This window comes from Lynx canadensis, chromosome E2 (genome assembly GCF_007474595.2).
Source record: "Lynx canadensis isolate LIC74 chromosome E2, mLynCan4.pri.v2, whole genome shotgun sequence".
Taxonomy (NCBI): domain Eukaryota; kingdom Metazoa; phylum Chordata; class Mammalia; order Carnivora; family Felidae; genus Lynx; species Lynx canadensis.
Genome location: NC_044317.1, coordinates 57,932,155 through 57,952,367, shown reverse-complemented (window position 1 = coordinate 57,952,367; position 20,213 = coordinate 57,932,155). Strand labels below are relative to the sequence as shown.

General features: G+C 48.7%; 1 protein-coding gene and 1 long non-coding RNA gene across 14 annotated transcripts; one reads left to right on the top strand and one right to left on the bottom strand.

Annotated features, from left to right (window-relative positions):
• Positions 1-10,648: 10,648 nt before the first annotated feature.
• LOC115502734 lies at positions 10,649-13,652 on the bottom strand. Of its 4 annotated transcripts, none has more exons than XR_003965174.1 (3): positions 13,473-13,652; positions 11,934-12,672; positions 10,649-11,840 (listed from the first exon to the last, which is right to left on the bottom strand). It is a non-coding gene; the product is annotated as an uncharacterized LOC115502734 (long non-coding RNA). The 4 variants fall into 4 exon arrangements; XR_003965175.1 differs by having other exon boundaries at positions 11,934-12,269; XR_003965176.1 differs by lacking the exon at positions 13,473-13,652 and having other exon boundaries at positions 10,649-11,314; positions 11,463-11,840; positions 11,934-13,133.
• On the top strand, positions 13,213-19,082 carry LOC115502657 (leukocyte immunoglobulin-like receptor subfamily A member 6). 10 transcript variants are annotated; one of them, XR_003965152.1, is made up of 13 exons: positions 13,213-13,386; positions 13,599-13,731; positions 13,891-13,926; positions 14,109-14,393; positions 14,543-14,845; positions 15,068-15,364; positions 15,582-15,884; positions 16,199-16,249; positions 17,156-17,272; positions 17,602-17,644; positions 17,722-18,238; positions 18,768-18,809; positions 19,008-19,058. XR_003965152.1 is itself a non-coding variant. In XM_030298255.1 (13 exons), the coding sequence occupies exons 1-13, from the start codon at positions 13,285-13,287 to the stop codon at positions 19,019-19,021; spliced, it is 2,001 nt and encodes a 666-aa protein (XP_030154115.1). In that variant the 5' UTR covers positions 13,213-13,284; the 3' UTR covers positions 19,022-19,082. The 10 variants fall into 10 exon arrangements, 8 of the variants coding, with proteins under 8 accessions (XP_030154115.1, XP_030154114.1, XP_030154113.1 ...); XM_030298255.1 differs by having other exon boundaries at positions 17,722-17,996; positions 19,008-19,082; XM_030298254.1 differs by having other exon boundaries at positions 17,722-17,996; positions 18,765-18,809; positions 19,008-19,082.
• The last annotated feature ends 1,131 nt before the right edge of the window (positions 19,083-20,213 follow it).

Below are 20,213 nucleotides of genomic sequence, written 5' to 3'. Positions count from 1 at the left end.
GTAATGTAACAATTGTTTCTACTTCTCTTTATGGCACAGTTTCAGTGAAATCACAAGACCGAAGCTCCAGGACATCCAGATGAGATGCAAAGAGAAAAGTATAATATCCAATCATGGGAGAGGGACGTGAGCACACTACCTAATACATTACTTGTAGGATGCAAGTACATGAAATTGAGAGATGGGATTATACTTCTCTCCTTTACAGCGAGAGACACATAGCTGTGATCTCTTGTAGCTTGAACTACAAACTTTAGTAGCTGTGTACTACTGCTCTTGTAGCTGTGAACTACAAACTTTAGAGAATATTATACATACATACCAGAATTCATTCACAAGAACACTGACAAGAGATACTCATATTAACCAAAAATCATCATCAGATTATATGCACAGGCAAGAAAAGAGGAAACACAGAAAACTTATGATCTATGTAGGATGTACAAAAATTGTACATTCTATATCTGTAAAATACACAATAGATTGCAAATGATCGTGTATTTTATGTTCAAACATGAGAGTGAAAATGTAAGATTATGAAAACCAGGATTATTCTATCCTCATTTAATATGATCTTATCTTATTGATGACATCTATGAAGACCTTATTTCCAAAAAACATGTATTCACAGGTACCTGGGATGAAGACTTGAATGTATCATTTGGGTGACATAATTCAATCACAAAAAGCAACCCAATATACACAGGGATGAATTAAGCAGAGAAGGTGCAATATTTACATGTTAGGTTTTTTTTTTTTAATATGCTGAAAGAAATTTGAAAAGACCTAAGTCAATGGAATGGCATCCCAGGATCACAGCTTGGAAGAAGTGATGTGGTAAAAGTGATGATACCTACTCTCCCAGGCAATCTACCAGATCAATTCAATCCCTATCAAAGTCCCAAAGGCTGTTTCAGCAGAAATGAAAAAGACAAATCTTTAATGCAAAGTTTGCAAAAGGGGGCACCTCAGTGGCTCGGTCAGTTCAGCGTATGACTTCTGCTCAGGTCAATATCTCACAGTTCATGAGTTGGAGCACCACATCGGGCTCACTGCTGTCAGTGTAGAGCCTGCTTCAGATTCTGTCTCCCTCTCTCTCTGCCCTACCCTGCTTGCTCTCTCTCAAAAATAAACAAACATGTTTAAAAAACTTTGCAAAAGACTCACAATGCCCAAAATCTAGAAAAGGGTGAAGTTGGAGAACACACTTCTTGATTTCAAACTTACTAAAAACAGTGTAATCAAACAGGGTGCTATTGGCATCAACACAGATACACTGATGCATGGAACGTTTTTGGAGTATGAGATATAAACCTATACATATGATAAGTTGACTTTTGACAAGGGTACCAAGACCAGTCAGTGAATAAAGAATAATCTCTTCCACAAATTTGTTGGGAAAACTGGATATCCACCTGCAAGAGAATGAAGCTGCATCCTTACACATTACACACAAAAATTAGCTGTAAATGGATTGATATAAGAGCTCAAGTTCTACAGTCCGACAGAAGAACATAGACTAAACTTTCATAACTTTGACTTGGCAACAGTCCCTTCGATATCACACCAAAAAGATAAGTAGTAAAAGAAACAAAACAGATCAATTGAATTTCATCAAAATTAAATATATATGTGCAGTCGAAAGTGGAAAAGACAGGGTGCCTGGATGGCTCAGCGGGTTAAGCCTTCGACTTTGGCTCAGGTCATGATCTCACAGTTCATGAGTTCGAGCCCCGCATCTGGCTCTGTGCAGACAGCTAGGAGCCTGAAGTCGGCTTTGAGTTCTGTGTCTCCCTCTCTCTCTGCCCCTCCCCCACTCACATTCTGTCTTTCTCTCAAAAATGAATAAACACTAAAAAAATTAAAGAAAGTGGAAAAGACAGCCTATAAAATAGTAAGAAATATTTACAAACCAAATATCTAACCAGAGAGTAGTATTCACAATATATAAAGAACACCTTTACTCAACAGCAAAAACAAACAAAAAATCAACTTAAAAAATTAGTCAAGTGGCTTGAACAGACATTTTCACAAACAGGATACACAAATGGGCAGCAAGCATATGAAAAGAGTCTCAGCTGATTCATCATTAGGAAATTCAAATAAAAGCACAATGAGATACGACTTTGCTCCCACTATATTGGCTATAATTTGGAAAAAAATACAAGTGTCATTGAGGATGTGGAGGAATCTGAACCCTCACATTTTGCTTTTGGAAATGTGAAATGGATCGGCCACTGTGGAAAACCCTTTGGCAGGTCATTAAAAAGTTAAACCCAGAATTACCATATAACCAGGAAATTTCACTTCTAGGCATAAGTTTTAGTTCTGCAACATAGATAATTCTAGAAATCCCTGTGTAACCACATGCCGGTAGCGAACAATATGTTAGTGGAACAGAAACCTGCAAAAAGAGTAGATCTCATGATAAGTGCTCTTACCACAATGAAAAACAGAAATAAAAAAGAATTGCATACAAGTCATCAAGCACACAGTTATGCATGTATGCTCACAAACGACTCACAAGAGACAAAAAGTGTCAATAATCCAAATGTCCACCAACAGATATATGATGAACAACAACAAAACGAAAATATGCATTAATTGCCTCCAGTTTGTGCTTTGCACCAAGTGAAAGACAGGATTCACAGTCTGGACAAAGAGCTAATTGTCTGGGGGACAAGAGGCAGTGAGGAGGCAGGAATGACTCAGGTTTTGATGGAGAGAAGGTGCTGCTGTTACAGGAAGACAAGGTCAGAGAGAGAAAGTGTGAAAGAGAAACAAACCTCAAACCCAAGCTCAGATCCAGGGGTGGTTCCCTCTGCAAGTCAGTGAACAGTATTACAAAAGTGTTCCCTATCCTTCTTCTCTTGGGGTCACCCAGCCTGTGACAGCCCCATTGGGTCCTCCTGTCAACCGAGGCAGGTGTGGGACACCTCTCAATTCCTCACTCCCACATCTCACATGATGACAGTCCAGACAGCTCTGCCCTGGAACCCTCTTTCCGTGACCCTGTCCAGCACCACAGTAAAGCACAAAGACTCAAGACATCATGTTGGAGTTACCATATCAGCTTCCTTCTGGTCCCCACTCCAGACCTCACCCCTTGATGACCTGTTTTATTCTCATGATCCCAAACATGCCTGTCTCGACCCTCCTCTGCACAAAACCCACCCACTTGTCTCCACCTTCCTCCCATAAGACCCACGTGTCTATACCTGATACTCCACGTGCTGATGACCAGGCAGGGCCTGCTTCTCCCCACAGGCAAACTCACCCCAGTTCACCTCCTCCTTCCCCAGACACCACACACACTAGGTTATAATTACACATGTGTCCTCCTGGGATGTACTCACTGAGCCCATCTGAACACAGCAGACTACTTCCCAACCTCTGAGGCCCTGAAAACAACAAAGAACTCTCGCTGCCTCTTCCCACTCAGCTATGAATGTATTTGTTACAGGGAGTGTGTGAGTGGATCCCAAGAACCCACAACACCACGTGGAATGCAGATTGGCTCATCACGCAGTGGTTAGATTAAGGTCAGAGGGTTAACACTGCTGGCTATCAACACCATCCTCCTATAGAACATGAATCTCCAGTGCTTGGTGACATGACCAGATGTGGTAACTACTCACTAAACGTTGATTGTTTCCCAGGGTGGTGGAAAGAAGGAAGAAACTTTCCATTTACAGAACTCAGGAAAGGAAAGTGTCTCACCCAGATCACACAGCCTCTACAAGAGGCACAGGCAGAACTAGAACTGAAATTGGACCGACTCCCAGGCCCGGTTCTCCCTCCCCCACGTCGTGCTCCAGTACCAAATTCACTGTCTGGACTTGGGCTTCGTGGGGAGCAGGCAGAATTGGGGTCTTGTGAGACTCACATATGGTTTGAAAGGTCACAGGGCCTCTGCCCTACAATTTTTAACTGAGATGGAGGTCATCAATACGGACACGAGGGTTACTTCAGAGATAGGATCCAACCACTTCCCATTCGATGGTAATGTGGGCATCCTATGGGTCTTGGTCCAAGATTGAACTGTAACTAGCATGCCTGGCCTCCTCTTGGCCCCCAGTGAGGGGATTTTGAGAAAGTTCATGATGAAAAAGTAGCTCCCCTTTCCTGTGGAATTTCTACATCAAAATTCCTCATATATGACATTCTGTGAATCTGTTCTTTCTGATCCTGTTATCCCCTCATGTGAGTAAGAAAGGATGAAAGAAGCTACAAAACAACCAGAACTAATTAAATGGCAGTAGTAAGTCTTCACATATCAGCAACCACTTCCAACGTAAATGGATTATCAAAAGACAGCATGACTGAGGGATAGAAAGAAATAACATCCAACTATAGGCTGCCTAAGGAAGACTCACTTCAGCTTCAAGTCACAGGATGACTGAAAGGGAAAGGAGGTGCAGTGGAGTGAAAGCACAGATAATAAACGTTGTGAGAATGTAAGGTGTACAAGTGTTGATTGACTCCACCATGGCTTTAGCAAACTCCTCCCTAACATCACATAATTACCATCTCTTTATTTGTGGTGAGAATATTGAAGATCTATTCTCTAAGCAGCTTACAAGGATTTAATACAGTATTATTCCCTATAATCACTATGCTCTGCATTGCATCTCCAGAATTCATTCATCTTATAACCGGAGCCTTGTACCCTTTGACCATCATCTCCCCATTTCCCCCAGCCACACTGCCCCTGCTAAACACCACTTTACTCTTCTTTGTTTCTGCTTCTAGGAGCTTAACTTTTTAAAATTCCACACCTAAGTGAAATCATACATTATTTATTTGTCTTTCTCTGTCTGATCTGTTTCACTTAGTATAATGCCCTCAAGGTCCACCCTTGTTCCTGCACATGGCAGGAATTCTTTCTTTCTCATGACTGAATAAGATAGGTAGATAGATAAATAGATAATGTACCACATATTTTTATCCATTCATCCATTGATGGGCATTAATGGATATGGGTGTTTCCAGGTCTCGGCTATATGTTCATGGGAGTGTAGACACCTCTTCAAGATCCTGTTTTCATTTCCTTTGGATACATACCCAAAAGTGAGATTAACAGAACATCTAGAAGTTCCATTTTTAATTTTTTTGGAAAACTCCCTATTGCTTTCCATACTTGGCTCCACCAAGGTATAGTCTCACCAACAGTGTACGGGATCTTCTTTTCTCTACATCTTCACCAGCATTGTTGTCTCTTCTCTCTTTGATAATGGCCATACTGGTGTGACGTGATATCTCATGGCAGGTTTGATTTGCATTTCTTTGGTGATTAGCAACACCCAATGTGTTACTGACTGACGTTTCTCAAGTAGACTCCAGAACTCTCCCAGCGCTGTTTATGTTCATGGGTAGCTGTCCAGTTGTTGATCTTTGCAGGGGGACAGAGTCTGTGGTCTCCACGTCACCATTTCTGTGACATCACTCTGAGCATGTTTCATTTCTCCTTTTTTTAAAAAATGTTTATTTATTGGGGTGCCTGGGTGGCTCAGTCAGTTAAGCCTTCAACTTCAGCTCGGGTCATGATCTCACAGTTCTTGGGTTTGAGCTGACAGGTTTGAGCTGTGCTGACAACTCAGAGCCTGGAACCTGCTTCAGATTCTGTGTCTCCCTCGCTGCCCCTCCCCTGCTCATGCTCTTTCTCTCTCTGTCTCTCAAAAATAAATAAACGTCAAAAAAAATGTTTATTTATTTACTTTGAGAGAGACAGAAAGCCTGAACATGGAAGGAGCAGAGAGAGAGAAGAGAGAGAGAATCCCAAGGAGACCCCACACTGTCAGCACAGAGCCCCATGTGGGCCTCAAACACATGAGATCATGACCTGAACCAAAATCAACAGTTAGATGCTTAAACCACTGAGCCACCCAGGCACCCATGTACTGTCTATTCATAAATAAATTTCCTTTGCATCCACAGATTCGATCTTACAAATGTTGCATTAAGTTTCCAATTATGTATTGACTTATGCCTTACATAGTTCAAGGAGATGTGATTAGATCAATTGTAGTTCATAAGTGCTGCATCTTATATGTGAACGAATTATTTAAACAGAAAAAAATAACTTCTTTATAAAAGCATTTTTGTTTTATATTCAATTTTGGTTATAGCTAGCAGCTAATTTTACTAAATAATAATAATAACACCACAGACCGACACACTTTATTGATTTAGAACATGTTTAATGATTTTGTTTTAGATGAGATTTATTGTGAGTACATTTGAGTCTTCTTATGGAGATGGTGATTTGATCTAATCCTTGAGGAGATGAGTTAATCTGTGGATGTGTGGTAATATGTTAACACTTTTGAATTATCACTGCCACTTTACTGAAGGACTGGTTTATTATGTATTAAGATACCCTGCCTCTCATAGCTTACTTTTGACTGTCCAGCCTTCTTTTTGTTAGATGAAGATTTACATGTTTTCCAAACAAGCAAAGATAAAAAGGAGAGAAACAAGAAAACCCCAGACTCCTAAATACAGAGACAAACTGGTGGTTGCTGAAAGGGAGGTGGTGAAGGGATTAAGAACACACCCTGATGAACACTGAGTAATGGACAGAATTGTTGAATCATTATACCGGACACTTGACACTAAAGTAACTCCGTATGTTAATTCTACCTGAATTTAAAAATACAAATTTAAATTAAAAAATAAACAATTAGCTGAAAAGAAGATTTTTTTGTTTTGTTTTCTACAATTACAGTTTGAAAGCTATACATTGTACTTCTTTTTCAATATATGAAATTTATTGTCAAATTGGTTTCCATACAACACCCAGTGATCATCCCAAAAGGTGCCCTCCTCAATACGCATCCCCCACCCTCCCCTCCCTCCCACCCCCCATCAACCCTCAGTTTGTTCTCAGGTTTTAAGAGTCTCTTATGCTTTGGCTCTCTCCCACTCTAACCTCTTTTTTTTTTCCTTCCCCTCCCCCATGGGTTTCTGTTAAGTTTCTCAGGATCCACATAAGAGTGAAAACATATGGTATCTGTCTTTCTCTGTATGGCTTATTTCACTTAGCATCACACTCTCCAGTTCCATCCACGTTGCTACAAAGGGCCATATTTCGTTCTTTCTCATTGCCCTGTAGTACTCCATTGTGTATATAAACCACAATTTCTTTATCCATTCATCAGTTGATGGACATTTAGGCTCTTTCCATAATTTGGCTATTGTTGAGAGTGCTGCTATAAACATTGGGGTACAAGTGCCCCTATGCATCAGTACTCCTGTATCCCTTGGGTAAATTCCTAGCAGTGCTATTGCTGGGTCATAGGGTAGGTCTATTTTTAATTTTCTGAGGAACCTCCACACTGTTTTCCAGAGTGGCTGCACCAATTTGCATTCCCACCAACAGGGCAAGAGGGTTCCCATTTCTCCACATCCTCTCCAGCATCTATAGTCTCCTGATTTGTTCATTTTGGCCACTCTGACTGGCGTGAGGTGATATCTGAGTGTGGTTTTGATTTGTATTTCCCTGATGAGGAGCGACGTTGAGCATCTTTTCATGTGCCTGTTGGCCATCCGGATGTCTTCTTTAGAGAAGTGTCTATTCATGTTTTCTGCCCATTTCTTCACTGGGTTATTTGTTTTTCGGGTGTGGAGTTTGGTGAGCTCTTTATAGATTTTGGATACTAGCCCTTTGTCCAATATGTCATTTGCAAATATCTTTTCCCATTCCGCTGATGCCTTTTAGTTTTGTTGGTTGTTTCCTTTGCTGTGCAGAAGCTTTTTATCTTCATAAGGTCCCAGTAATTCATTTTTGCTTTTAATTCCCTTGCCTTTGGGGATGTGTCAAGTAAGAAATTGCCGCGGCTGAGGTCAGAGAGGTCTTTTCCTGCTTTCTCCTCTAGGGTTTTGATGGTTTCCTGTCTCACATTCAGGTCCTTTATCCATTTTGAGTTTACTTTTGTGAATGGTGTGAGAAAGTGGTCTAGTTTCAACCTTCTGCATGTTGCTGTCCAGTTCTCCCAGCACCATTTGTTAAAGAGGCTGTCTTTTTTCCATTGGATGTTCTTTCCTGCTTTGTCAAAGATTAGTTGGCCATACGTTTGTGGGTCTAGTTCTGGGGTTTCTATTCTATTCCATTGGTCTATGTGTCTGTTTTTTGTACCATATACATTGTACTTCTAATTTTAGGTAGTTACATGTTATTACAGGAATCTCATTTATAATTTTGAACAATTTTTTAATTCCTCCTCTCTTTTAGTAAAAGGACCCAAACTTTGGCTCAAGTCTTAGTACTTACATTTCTCAAAAGCTCTGTCATTCTGTCTGTCTCTCTCTCACCTACACATTTCGGTATTTGGATTCAGCTAATATTTTGATTCAGCTTCCTTAAGTACAAATGTGTATGTGTAAGGATATATACATGTAATTTTCCAATGTTTATATCTTTGCCATTTTCCCCCTCACTATCTCATATTATTTCCTTCATTTCAGATTTTTTGTTCTACTAACTGAATTACACCATGTAGTGTTGCTTTCACTGAGTGTGAAATCAGTAAAACAGATGAGACTTTGCAGCTCTGAAATGCCTTATTTTATTTTTTATAACCATATTTCAGTAGTACCTTAAATTCTATCTAAATACCAGAACAAAATGGCCAACAAGATTTTAAAGAAATGACTTTCTATTAGTACAAACAAGCTTTCAAAATAGGCATTACACTTATAAACATTTTAATTATATGAGGTTGGGGAAAGATTGGATAGTATGGGAGACTTTGGAAGCCACCACAAAGATTTCCTTTGGCAGATAGTGTTCTCTCTCTTTATCCAGATACTTCATAGTTCTTTTTCTTTTCAAGGAGAGGACAAAATGCACATGCTTGGAGGGGAAATCAATCTGGTGGTTGAGGAAAGAACCCACAACCCCTCCTCATCTCTCTTGAAGGCACACCCTGACCTGGTGACTTTAACATGTGGGACATGAGTCCTAACAGGGCAGATGGGGTGACATGATTCCACAGAATTTACGAATTTGTCTCTGCAGATGCTTTCACTATTGGCCTCAGTAGTAATTTGGCTCAGTATACAATTCCCTACCAACACTTCATTCCTTGGGGATATTTGTCAGTAGCTTCTGGCACCCATTTTTACCTTTGGGAAATGTGGCCTGGAGGTGGCCTTTGCACTTTCCCCAGGAAGTAATTTTAGGACGTTTCTGCAGACCCAACAAGCCTCTGTTGCATATTTTTCAATTGAGGTGAAATTCACAAAGAATAACATTAACCATTTTTACAGGTACAATTCAATGTACGATTTTTAAAATCTAATTTACTCTGGATTTCTTCATTTTACCATGAAATGTCAACATACGGGTTTTATTTTTAAATGTGCATCCACTACCATTTAAATGGTCTTTCCTCATCTTTGGAAAATACTCAAATTACTTGCCTCTTGGGCAGTTGGGAGACAGCATTCTCCGTCCTTTCTTCCTGACACAGTAGATGTGACCTTGGCCCTCCTCATTCTACTCCCAAGTACCTGAAATCTCCATTTCTGGCCTATTCCGCAGTCTGGAAAGTTTCCTCAATATTGCGTTCCAGCTTCCTGACAAACTCTTCAGGCAGGTCTTCCCCTTGACAGAATGAAAGCTTAGAACGTATTCATTCAACTGGACTCTTCACCATTAAAATTTCTGGGCGCCTGGGTGGCGCAGTCGGTTGAGCGTCCGACTTCAGCCAGGTCACGATCTCGCGGTCCGGGAGTTCGAGCCCCGCGTCAGGCTCTGGGCTGATGGCTCAGAGCCTGGAGCCTGTTTCCGATTCTGTGTCTCCCTCTCTCTCTCTCTGCCCCTCCCCCGTTCATGCTCTGTCTCTCTCTGTCCCAAAAATAAATAAACGTTGAAAAAAAAAATTTTTTTTTTAAATTTCTAACTCATTTCTATCATTGCCTCTTCAAGCATCAATCATATTCTTTCCTCAAAAATGCAAGTTCCGGGGGCACCTGGGTGGCACAATAGGTTGAGCGTTCCACTTCGGCTCTGGTCATGAGCTCGTGGTTTGTGAATCTGAGCCCCGCACTTGGTTCACTGCTGTCAGCCCACAGCCCACTTCCGATTCTCTGTCCCCCTCTCTCTGCCCATCCCCCACTCTTTCCTGTTCTCTCTCTCTCAAAAATAAAGACTTTTCTTTAAAATTCAAGTTCCTCCATCATCTTTCTGATATGAAACACATACCTAATTTAACATAAGTCTACATATTCCTGGCACTGTATGTCCATGGATATATTAGCAGAATTCTCAATGAGCATTAAGATTGACTTTGTAGCACTGTTTCTTCTTATCAGGACTCCTCTTTGCAGTATAGTCCTGTTGGGAGGGCTGAATTTCCACACACCTTATTTTCCACAAAGGTTTCCTCCTACAGCTGCACTGGGAGTCATTCACGATTAGGCAGGCACGCCTGCAGTTGTTTTGCCCTGTGACATCCACTCCCACAAACTTAGTGTCCACGCATAGTTGTGTCTTGCACATATAGTTGGGTCCAATGTAGGGCTCACACTCACAGAGGTCCATGTCTTCCTGCACTACAGTGAATTCTCTTCTGCATACATGGGGCCATGGCTCAGTGCTGACCACGGCTGGTTCTGTTGGCAAAAATATCCCAGTGCCCAACCACAAAAATGGAGAAGGGAGCAACACAGCCTCCAAACTCACCAGAGATCTGATCCCATCCTTGCCTGTGAAGACCTGGGGTTCCTCTCATGTCCACACAGAGGGGAAACATCCACACTGATGACCCCTTGTTGGTCCCAGACACCGGTGGCCACTCAGCTTTGACCTCTTGTATCTGTTGAGGTTCCTCAATTTGGGAACTTTCTTTTCTCCTCTTCTGCACTTGGCTGTGGCTACATTTTTCAGAAATATGATAAACAGCATCTCTCGGTGTTAGGAACGAACCAGGGCTCTTGAGTGAGCCCATCCATTGTCTACCTAGACAGTGGAGTCAGACAACGCATCCTCTCATGCACCTCTTCCAAGACTCTTCATCTGGCCTGAAATTAGTGATGACTGAGCCACCCCATCAACATGACAGCACGGGCCCCACACCTGCTCTGAGCACTAGGGTTCATGACAAACCTCTCCCAAGGAGGAAACTCAGGCTCAGAGACTGGATGATATTTCTCAAAGTCACACAGTCACTAGATGATAGTTGAATCTTTTTTTTTTTTTTTTTGATAGTTGAATCTTTACACAAAGGTCAGTTTTCCCTTCATATTCAGAGCACAAACCCAACCGACTGAGCCCGAAGCTGAAGGCAGGACCAGAGCAATGCGGGGATACCTGCGAACAGAAACAAGGGGCACCAGGGGGCTACGTTTCTAGCAAGATGTGTGGGCGCTGTTGCAAGAAAAGGGAAATCCATGATGAGGGCTCTTGGCAGGGAGAAAACCCACAATCAGGGACCAGGAGAAGAGTCATGTTTTCTCACCATATTCCCCCGTTTTCCTCCTTGAGCTCATCGTCACAGTGAAGCTGAACTCGGCCGGCACAGTCAGCTGTTGAATGCATGCACTGCCGTGAGGCCTGCAAAGCTGGCTGGCCGGGATGCAACACACTGCACATGCGTCTTTGTGATTTCCTGCTGGTGGGGGGAGCAAGCGAAGTCACAGGCTGCACATGCGTCCTTGGGATTTCCTGCTGGTGGGGGGAGCAAGCGACGTCACAGGCTGCGCATGCGTCCTTGGGATTTCCTGCTGGTGGGGGGAGCAAGTGAAGTCACAGGCTTCGCATGCGGCTTGGGATTTCCTGCTGGTGGGGGGAGTCAGCTGAGACACAGTCTGCACAACTTCCAACCTACACTCCTTTCCTGAAATATGTTTTGATAAAGGACAACTTTTACAACGTAAAAGTATGATTCCATACAGATAAAAAATAAACACAAATCAACATTTGTATTTACCTCATTGTGAATGAGGGAAGTAGGATGATGCCACCACTGTTTACACAGGACTCCAAAAAGCAGACTCATTTCAGGACGGGAATGTTGAAAGGAATTCTCCAGTGTGAGCGAAGGCTTCTTCCACCTGCTCTTGCCTCCTCCCAGCATTCTCTGTTGGGGCCTGTATTTGAGGATCCTGTACTGTTGATGATTCCTCTGTGGGGTGAGCGATTGGTGATTCTTGACCAAGAGGTGTAGCGAGCAAGATCCCCCTTCTGGCTTCACGATCCTTTTTTTGTGGGGTTTCCCTGTATTAACCTTCACACTTCTCCCAACTTGAGAGTACCTTGAGACTGTCTGATCCAAACATGACAGTCAGTTTCAGACACATGCATACGCACATGGGAGAGATGCCCATAGCTAACAGCACGAGATTTTGGCTGTTTGAGCCCACACAGGGCAGGGTTACTCAATCTGGACCAGGGGCACGTATTACAGACTTCCATCCAAAAACATGGGGGAGGGGAGCCTCAGCTTCGAACCTTTGCCTGGAGCCCGGATATTTCCCCTGTGAAAAGACACTGGGGTCCCTCTAGGGTCCACAAGGATGGAAAATCCCTCTCTATGATCCCTCCATGGTCCCAGGCACCAGTGGGAACTCAACTTTGTTCTCTCTTCCCTGCTGCGGTTCCAACTCCATTTTTGGAAATTTCATTTCCCGTTTCTCTGCATTTGTCCATGGCTGCGTATTTCAGAATTACTGTGAGTGGCAATATTGGGTTTCAGAACAGACCAGGTCTCCAGTGGGTGCATCAACCAAACAGCTGACTGCAGCGTCAGACCCCCGGATCCCATCACATCATCAGGACCCAGCCCAGGCTCATCTTGCCTGGTCTGGAAACTCACAGTGACTCTTCACTCCTGTGCCCCTGGCACCAAATCCCCACAACCACCCCGGGGTTTGCAGTTCAGGACAAAATGCATCAGATGAGGAAACTGAGGCTCAGAGAGAGAACATTACCACCCAAGGCCATGTTGACAGTGGATGCTCCGGGAATATTTTGCTGAAGAGGTTTTCCTTCAAAATGTAACCTCTACCCCAAATAAATGTCCCCTAAAGTTTACAGGCAGGACCCCAGAATGGCTAAGACAGCTTTGCCCCAGGAATGAGGGGCACTGGGAGGCAGGAGGGACTCACAGCTGTGTTCCCAGGATGGGGGGTGGACGATGACACAGGAAGATAGAGAAGACCCTGAAGGCTGAGACAGAAAGAAAGCCCCCGGCCCCAGGTGAAGAGAGGGTTTTTGTTTCCTTCCCTGTTTCCCTGTATTTCTCCTCTGTGTGCATGACCCTGGTGACCTTGACCTGAGCCATGCACAAATGTCACAGCTGTGTCTGCACTGACATGAGGCCGCAGAGGAGCCGGAACCCACACCCCCTGCAGCATCTCCGGGGCCTGGGGACCCCGTGGGAGGTGAGGACCCCCGGGGATGTGCTGAGAATGAAGGAGAACTCGTAGGGGAGGCTCTGGGAGGGAAGCACGTGCCCTGGTCTCCTCACCTGGATGGGACATCTCAGGAAGCCTTGGGTCCACTTGCTGCACCATCATGGACACCAGAGTTGGGCCCCTGGAAACAGGCTGTTCCCCTTCCTGTGGGGCTGCTGACGTGACAACCCCATGACCAGGCAGGCCAGCCCCCAAGTGGCCACACCCTGTGCTTCTGTCTGTCCTCGAAGCACCAAGGTCCCTCCCTCTGCACAGCCGGAGCCAGAGGCAGAGACGCCATGACCCCCACCCTCACGGCCCTGCTCCTCCTCGGTGAGATCTCAGGAGGGTAGGGGATGCCCTAGTCTGGGAGGGACCCACCCCACAACCAGGCCCTGGGCAGTCAAAGACCTCAGGCACAGGAGGGTCATCGGGAGGAGGGGTATTGCTCAGGACTCGGGGCCATCCTCTCACAGGGACTCTCTCTTCCAGGTCTGAGTGTGGAACCCAGGACCCAAGTGCAGGCAGGTGAGTGTGTCCCCAGGTGTCCCATCCCACTTCCTCACTGGGGACGGGGGTCACCCACCAGGCAGCTGGTAATGGAGGACAGCAGTTCTGGGCAGATGGGGAGGGGACGTCTGGGGGTTTGGGGCTGAGCTAAGAACTGAGGGTGGGGAAGGTCTTGTGATACAGCCTCTGTTTCCTTCCAGGGACCCTCCCCACACCCTCCATCTGGGCTGAGCCAGGCTCTGTGGTCCCCTGGGGTAGCGCTGTGAACATCTGGTGTCAGGGGACCCTGGAGGCCCTGAAGCTCCATGTGTATAAAGAGGAAGGCTCAGTGTACCTGGACAGACAGCCCACACTAGAGCCTGGGAACAAGGCCAAGTTCTCCATCACACACATGACAGATAGACATGCAGGACGGTATCACTGTTCCTATCGAAGCCCCGCTGGCTTGTCAGAGCGCAGTGACCCCCTGGAGCTGGTGGTGACAGGTGCGAGCCCCCTCAGGGTCCCCGCCCCAGGCTCTGCCCTCAGGGAGGGGGTCTCCTCCCAGCGTGTCTCCCCTCACAGTCCAGCCCTGGGGGTGTTGTGGGGGGTGGAATCTAAGCCCCATTTAACACGCCCCCTCCTCCTCTCCTAGGATTCCAAATCAAACCCCATCTCTCAGCCCTGCCCAGACCCGTCGTGACCTCAGGAGGGAAGGTGACCCTCCAGTGCACCTCATGGACGGCATTCCATAGGTTCGTCCTGATGAGGGAAGGAGAACCCAGACCCGCCTGGACCCTCGACTCCCAGCGACACACCAGTGGGCAGTTCCAGGCCCTGTTTCCTGTGGGCCCTGTGACCCCCAGCACCAGGTGGACCTTCAGATGCTATGGCTATTACAGCAACATCCCCCACATGTGGTCACTCTCCAGTGACCCCCTGGAGCTCCTGGTCTCAGGTGAGGGAAGCTGATTTTTGTTGCATCCGTGTTTTGACCACCAGACAAGTTATGGAGGCTCTGCTCCCAGGGGAGCCCCATCACAGGGTGGGGTGAGGGAGACACGGGATCTCACAGGTCAGAGACACAGAATGTGAGAGACACTGAGACCTGGGGGTCAGGACAGGAGAAGAGAGGTTTGGGGAGAATCTGCTCCTCAATCCACGACTGGTTGTCTCCCAGGTGTGTCCAGGAAGCCCTCCCTCCTGACCCAGCAGAGCCCCGTCGTGACCCCTGGACAGAGGCTGACCCTCCAGTGTCGCTCTGACGTCGGCTATGACAGATTCGCTCTGTCCAAGGAGGCGGCACGTGACCTTCCCCAGCACCTTAGTCTGCAGCCCCAGGCTGGGCTCTCGGGGGCCGACTTCCCCCTGGGCCCAGTGAGCGGCTCCCACGGGGGCCGGTACACGTGCTATGGTGGACACAACCTCTCCTCCGAGTGGTCGGCCCCCAGTGACCCCCTGGACATCCTGGTCACAGGTGAGGGGACACGGGTTCAGTCAGGGCCCCCGACTCTGCACAGGCCCTGCTGGGGGTGTCCCAGGTGTTGGTGGCTGGGGTCAGGGGTGTGGGGTCCCCAGGGAGGGAGAGAGACAGAGAGACAGGGGATGGGGAAGGGGAGAGACTCAGAGGATAGACAGACAGACTCAGTTCAGAGCAAGGATGGACATCCCCTCACCTGCCTTCCTCTCTCCAGGACAGCTCTCCTACACACCCTCCCTCTCAGTGCAGCCAGGACCCACGGTGGCCTCAGGAGAGAATGTGACCCTGCTGTGTCAGTCCTGGAGCTTTGTGGACACTTTCCTTCTGTCCAAGGAGGGGGCAGCCGACCCTCCCCTGCGTCTTAGATCAGAGTACCGAGATCGTCATTACCAGGCCAAATTCTCCATGAATCCTGTGACCTCAGCCCAGGGGGGGACCTACAGGTGCTACAGCTCATACAGCAACTTCCCCTACCTGTTGTCACACCCCAGTGACCCCCTGGAGCTCCAGGTCTCAGGTGAGGGGCCCCAGCCCTGTCCCCTCTGTGTCCCAATGTTGTCTTCAGGGCCCTGTGCCCAAGAGAGCCCTGGGCTGAGACATAATGGAAGGGGCTCAGGGGAAGTGTCACCCGAGGGGTCCGCCCCTCCGAGCACAGGAGGGAAACATGCCCCTCCCTCCCTGCCCCTTTCCTTGTCTCCGTCACCACAATGCTCCAAGTGGAGGAGGAGGGCTCTGGGGGCCGCAGGGCACATGAGGGAGAAGACTGTAAGCAGAGACAGGGTCTTGAAGGGAAACTCCAGCCCCCTCCTCTACTACCGCCTTTCCCCCCAGGATCCTCTGGAGAGCCCGGCCCCCCAGCCACAGATCCCAGCTCAACAGCTGGTGAGTCACGGTGACTTCTGTCCAGGGCTTTCCTTCCCGTGTTTCAGAGATGCCAGGGCGGCCACCAGGCTCCAGGGGCTCTGAGGCCGGGGGAGGAGGGCTGGGGTGGTCATGGCAGAGGGAGAGGGTGGGGGCCCAGCTGGGGAAGAGGCAGCCCCCTCTGCCCACCCCCCACCCTCCCCGACCCCAGGAGCCTCTGCGGGCAAGTGAAGGTCTCTGTCAGGAGGAGGCGGGTGGGTCCATGGGAGCAGGGGTTGGTTACACCATCAGTTCAGGCACCTCTGGAGACACTGGCTTGGACACGCCCCTCCCCTGCCTGGGCCTCAGTTTCCCCAGGTGTAAAGGAGAGAGTCGTGGCCCAGATTAGATTTCCCCTCAGTTCTGGCCGTGGCTCTGGCCCCCTCCGGGGGGAGAGGAGGGCTCACGGGGAAGCCCCTCCGGGTCGGGATTCTATGGGGACCTGACCCCCTGCAGCGGTGGGATGACCCTGGAGGGGGAGGGGCGGGAGGACAATGGCTGGGGGCCTTCAGGTAGTGAGGGGAATCTGGAAGGACCCTCGGCCCCAGACGAAGACCCTGGGACAGACCCGCCTGCAGATGAGGAGCCCAGAGCCCCAAGTTGGTGTCGGCCTTGGGGGGCAGCATGCGGAGAGCGCAGGGAACCCACAGCCCGGGTTCCAGTCCCAGCCCTGCCACCTCCACGCTGGGCCACCTGGGACACGTGATCAGCCTCCCTGTGCCTCACTTTCCTGTCTGTGGAGTGGGGGGGGGGGGGGCGGCAGTCCCCTGCTGCGTGACCCTTGACAGGGTCAGAGGTGAATGCCCAGAGCCCAGCACGTGCCTGGCACACAGCAGGCGCCCAGTTAAATGGCATCACTGGCTCCTTCACGGTGTGGCTCTGCCCAAGGTCCCAACCGGTACCTGTACGTCCTCATCGGGGCCGCGGGGGCCTTCGTCCTGCTGCTCTGCCTCCTCGTCGTCGTCCTCGTCCGTCGCCGGCGTCAGGGCAAAGGCAGGAAGCCGGGTGAGAAGGGACGGGGGTGACCAGCCCCAGGGGGTGGTGGCTCTCCCGCGGGTGGATGGAGAGTGGCTCAGGGCGCCAGCCAGAGGGAAACCAGACGCGGGAAAGGCCAGCGTGGAAAGACACTTCTGCAGAGTCTCACGTCGGAGAGGCTAGAAAGAAAACACCTAAGGTCGGCGCCCATGTGCCAATTGAAGGTGTTTTCTTCTCTTCCGTCTCGGGAGATGTTGAAACACGGGCAATATGTGTGAAGGGTTCCTTTCCTCTGGGATCACGTGGCGGGGGTCGTAACCTCCCAGCCCAGGGGGAGGCTGATTCCCAACTTCCTGCAGGGGCCGCAGACCCAGAGCCCCAGGACAGAGGCCTGCAGGACAGGTAACTCGTGCCCGCAGACCCCCGGGCCCCCACCCGCCTGCCCGTCTATGCCCCCTAACACCCCATCTCCTCCCCAGCTCCGGGCCAGCTGCCGCCACCCAGGAGGAGGCCCTCTGTGAGAGGAGTGGGGCCGCCCTGGGGGGTGGGGGCTGGGAGGGGCTGGTGGCTGGGAGTGAGGACGGCGTTCCTGCACGTGTGGCCTCGGCCCCTCAGCCGCCACTGGAGCCCCTGGACCGCGGGGTGGGGTGTGAGCCCAGGGGACCTTGCCAAGAGCTACGCCCCCCTTTCTGCCCCAGCAGATGCCGCCGTGCAAGACGCACAGCCCGAGGAGGGGGTGGAGCTGGACCAGCGGGTGAGACCCCTGCTCCCGTGCAGACCCCGAGGGCCCTCCTGGTGCCAAACGTAAACCAACGGACACTCCCGTGTCCTCACACCACCCGGTCGTGGCGGTGTCCCACGGGTGCCCTCTCCCTCCTTGGGCACCCCGGGGCCTCTTGCCGGGACCTCGCGGGACCTCCCACATGCCCCCCTTGACTGGTCCTCACCCGCCGTCGGACTTCCGGTTGTTGGGGTGCTCGCCCAGGTCTCAAGAGGGTGCGTGAAGAAAGGAATCACCCGCAGGTCTCTAGGCCCCATTCGTTCATTTGCCCGGCAAATGTGCACGGAGAGCCCACCGTTTACCAGGCCCCACCTAGTGCTGCAGGCACGACAGTGAGCAAACCTGACCCACGCTCGGCGAGCTCACCTCGTGGGCGACAGACCGTATGCGAGGAAGTGGGCAGCGTCCTGGAGTGCAAAGTGTGGCTGGGGAAAATAAGGCAGGAGGTGGGGGTAGCAGGCGCAAAGGTCCTTAGGCAGCAACATGCGTTTTCAGGAAGGTGGGGGTGACGGCCATGTGGTTGGAGCCAAATGAGCAGGAAACAGTGTCAGGAACAGATTCAGAGCCGTAGGAAGCACCCAGATGCCCCAAGGCTCAGGAAGTCCCTGAGGAGTCCACCAGGAGATTGACCTAAGCTGCCTAAAAGTTCGAAAGCATCACTCTGGCACCAGTGTGGAAAACTCACCGAGGCTGTCGAGTGGAATCAAGGAGACGAATCTCCCCCTCACTGTCTGTCCCCAGCAGGACGCGGAGGATGGAGACCCCCAAGGAACGACGTATGCCCAGGTGAGCCACTCAAGATCAAGACTCAGTCGGGGACCGGCCACTTCTCCTTCCCCGCTGTGGGGGGGATTGCCGGACACAGAAGACAAACAAGCAGAGGAAGACAGGCAGATGGACAGTCAGGTGGGTCCTCTCTTCTCCAGGCTCCCAGGCTCGCCCCACCCCAACCACACACCTCCCCTCTCCCTCCGCCCACTGCAGGCTGCCGCATCTGACGCCCCCCCAGATGTGACCTACGCCCAGCTGAACCGCTTGACGCTCAGACGGGAGACGAGTGCACCCCATTCCTCCCAAGCCGGGGAGCCTCCAGCAGAGCCCAGCGTGTATGCTGCTCTGGCCATCCGCTAGCCCAGGAAGGCCCCACAGCCCACACTCCAGGGAGGGGACCGCGGGGACCCCAGGAGGCGCAGGAGCTGCCCACAGAGGCCGCCCAATGGCCCCAGCCAGCTTGGACTCCTAACCTAGACCAGTAAGAACTCCTGGGACCCTCTGGGAGTGACCGGATTCTGCCATCAAAGATAGCTAGAGCCCCTACATTTTGGAAATAAAGCAACAGACTTCTCAATAATCCGTGAGCGAAATAAGAAAACCAAAATGGAAATGGGAGAATGCTTACGCTGAATAATGTAAATGTTACACATCAGACCTATGGCGCAGGAAAATCAGCAACCAGGAACGAACGTATTAGAAAAGAAAAAGCCTAAAAAGTCAATGGCATAAACTATTGTACCAAGAATTTAGAAAAAATAGCAAATTATTCCAAATGAAGGTAGAAGGAAGAAAATTATAGCGATAAGAGTAGCTACTAATGAAGACAAACAAAAAATAGAGCATAATCAATAAAGCCCAAAATGTTTATTCGTGAAAACATGAAACATATTCATAAATCCTAGCCACAATGCCAAGAAAGACAGAGAGAGAGAGAGAGAGACAGACAGACAGACAGAGAAAGAGGACATTATGAGCACAGCATCACATCCTATAGACTTTAAATACATAACAGAATTATTGTTTATTTTTATTACTTATTATTATATTATTAATGATTTTGTGCTAATACATTAGAAAATGTAGAGGAAATGGACAATTCTCAAAAATGCAAAATGATGGAATAGGGATAAATAGAAACTCTAAATGCCGTATGTATAAAATATGTTGAATACACAATTAAAGTTTTTTCCACAAAGTGAACTGAGTCTGGAGAGTTTCACTGATGAATGCCTCCAAACATTGATGTACTCATAAAAATACACACACACATGCATGGACACACCTACATACATGTGAACATGCAAACACACATGTGGACACACAGGCACAAATACACACATATAAACACAAACACGTGAACACACATGCATGCACAGACACATGGACAGGCCTACATACATGTGAACACGTGAACAC

Bases quoted from the DNA above. Each gene is read 5' to 3' on its own strand.
- LOC115502657 (XM_030298248.1), top strand. From the start codon at position 13,285: ATGCACAAATGTCACAGCTGTGTCTGCACTGACATGAGGCCGCAGAGG. The intron at 13,927-14,108 runs GTGAGTGTGTCC...GTTTCCTTCCAG, and splicing joins CAGGACCCAAGTGCAGGCAG to GGACCCTCCCCACACCCTCC. The intron at 17,645-17,721 runs GTAACTCGTGCC...TCTCCTCCCCAG, and splicing joins GACAGAGGCCTGCAGGACAG to CTCCGGGCCAGCTGCCGCCA.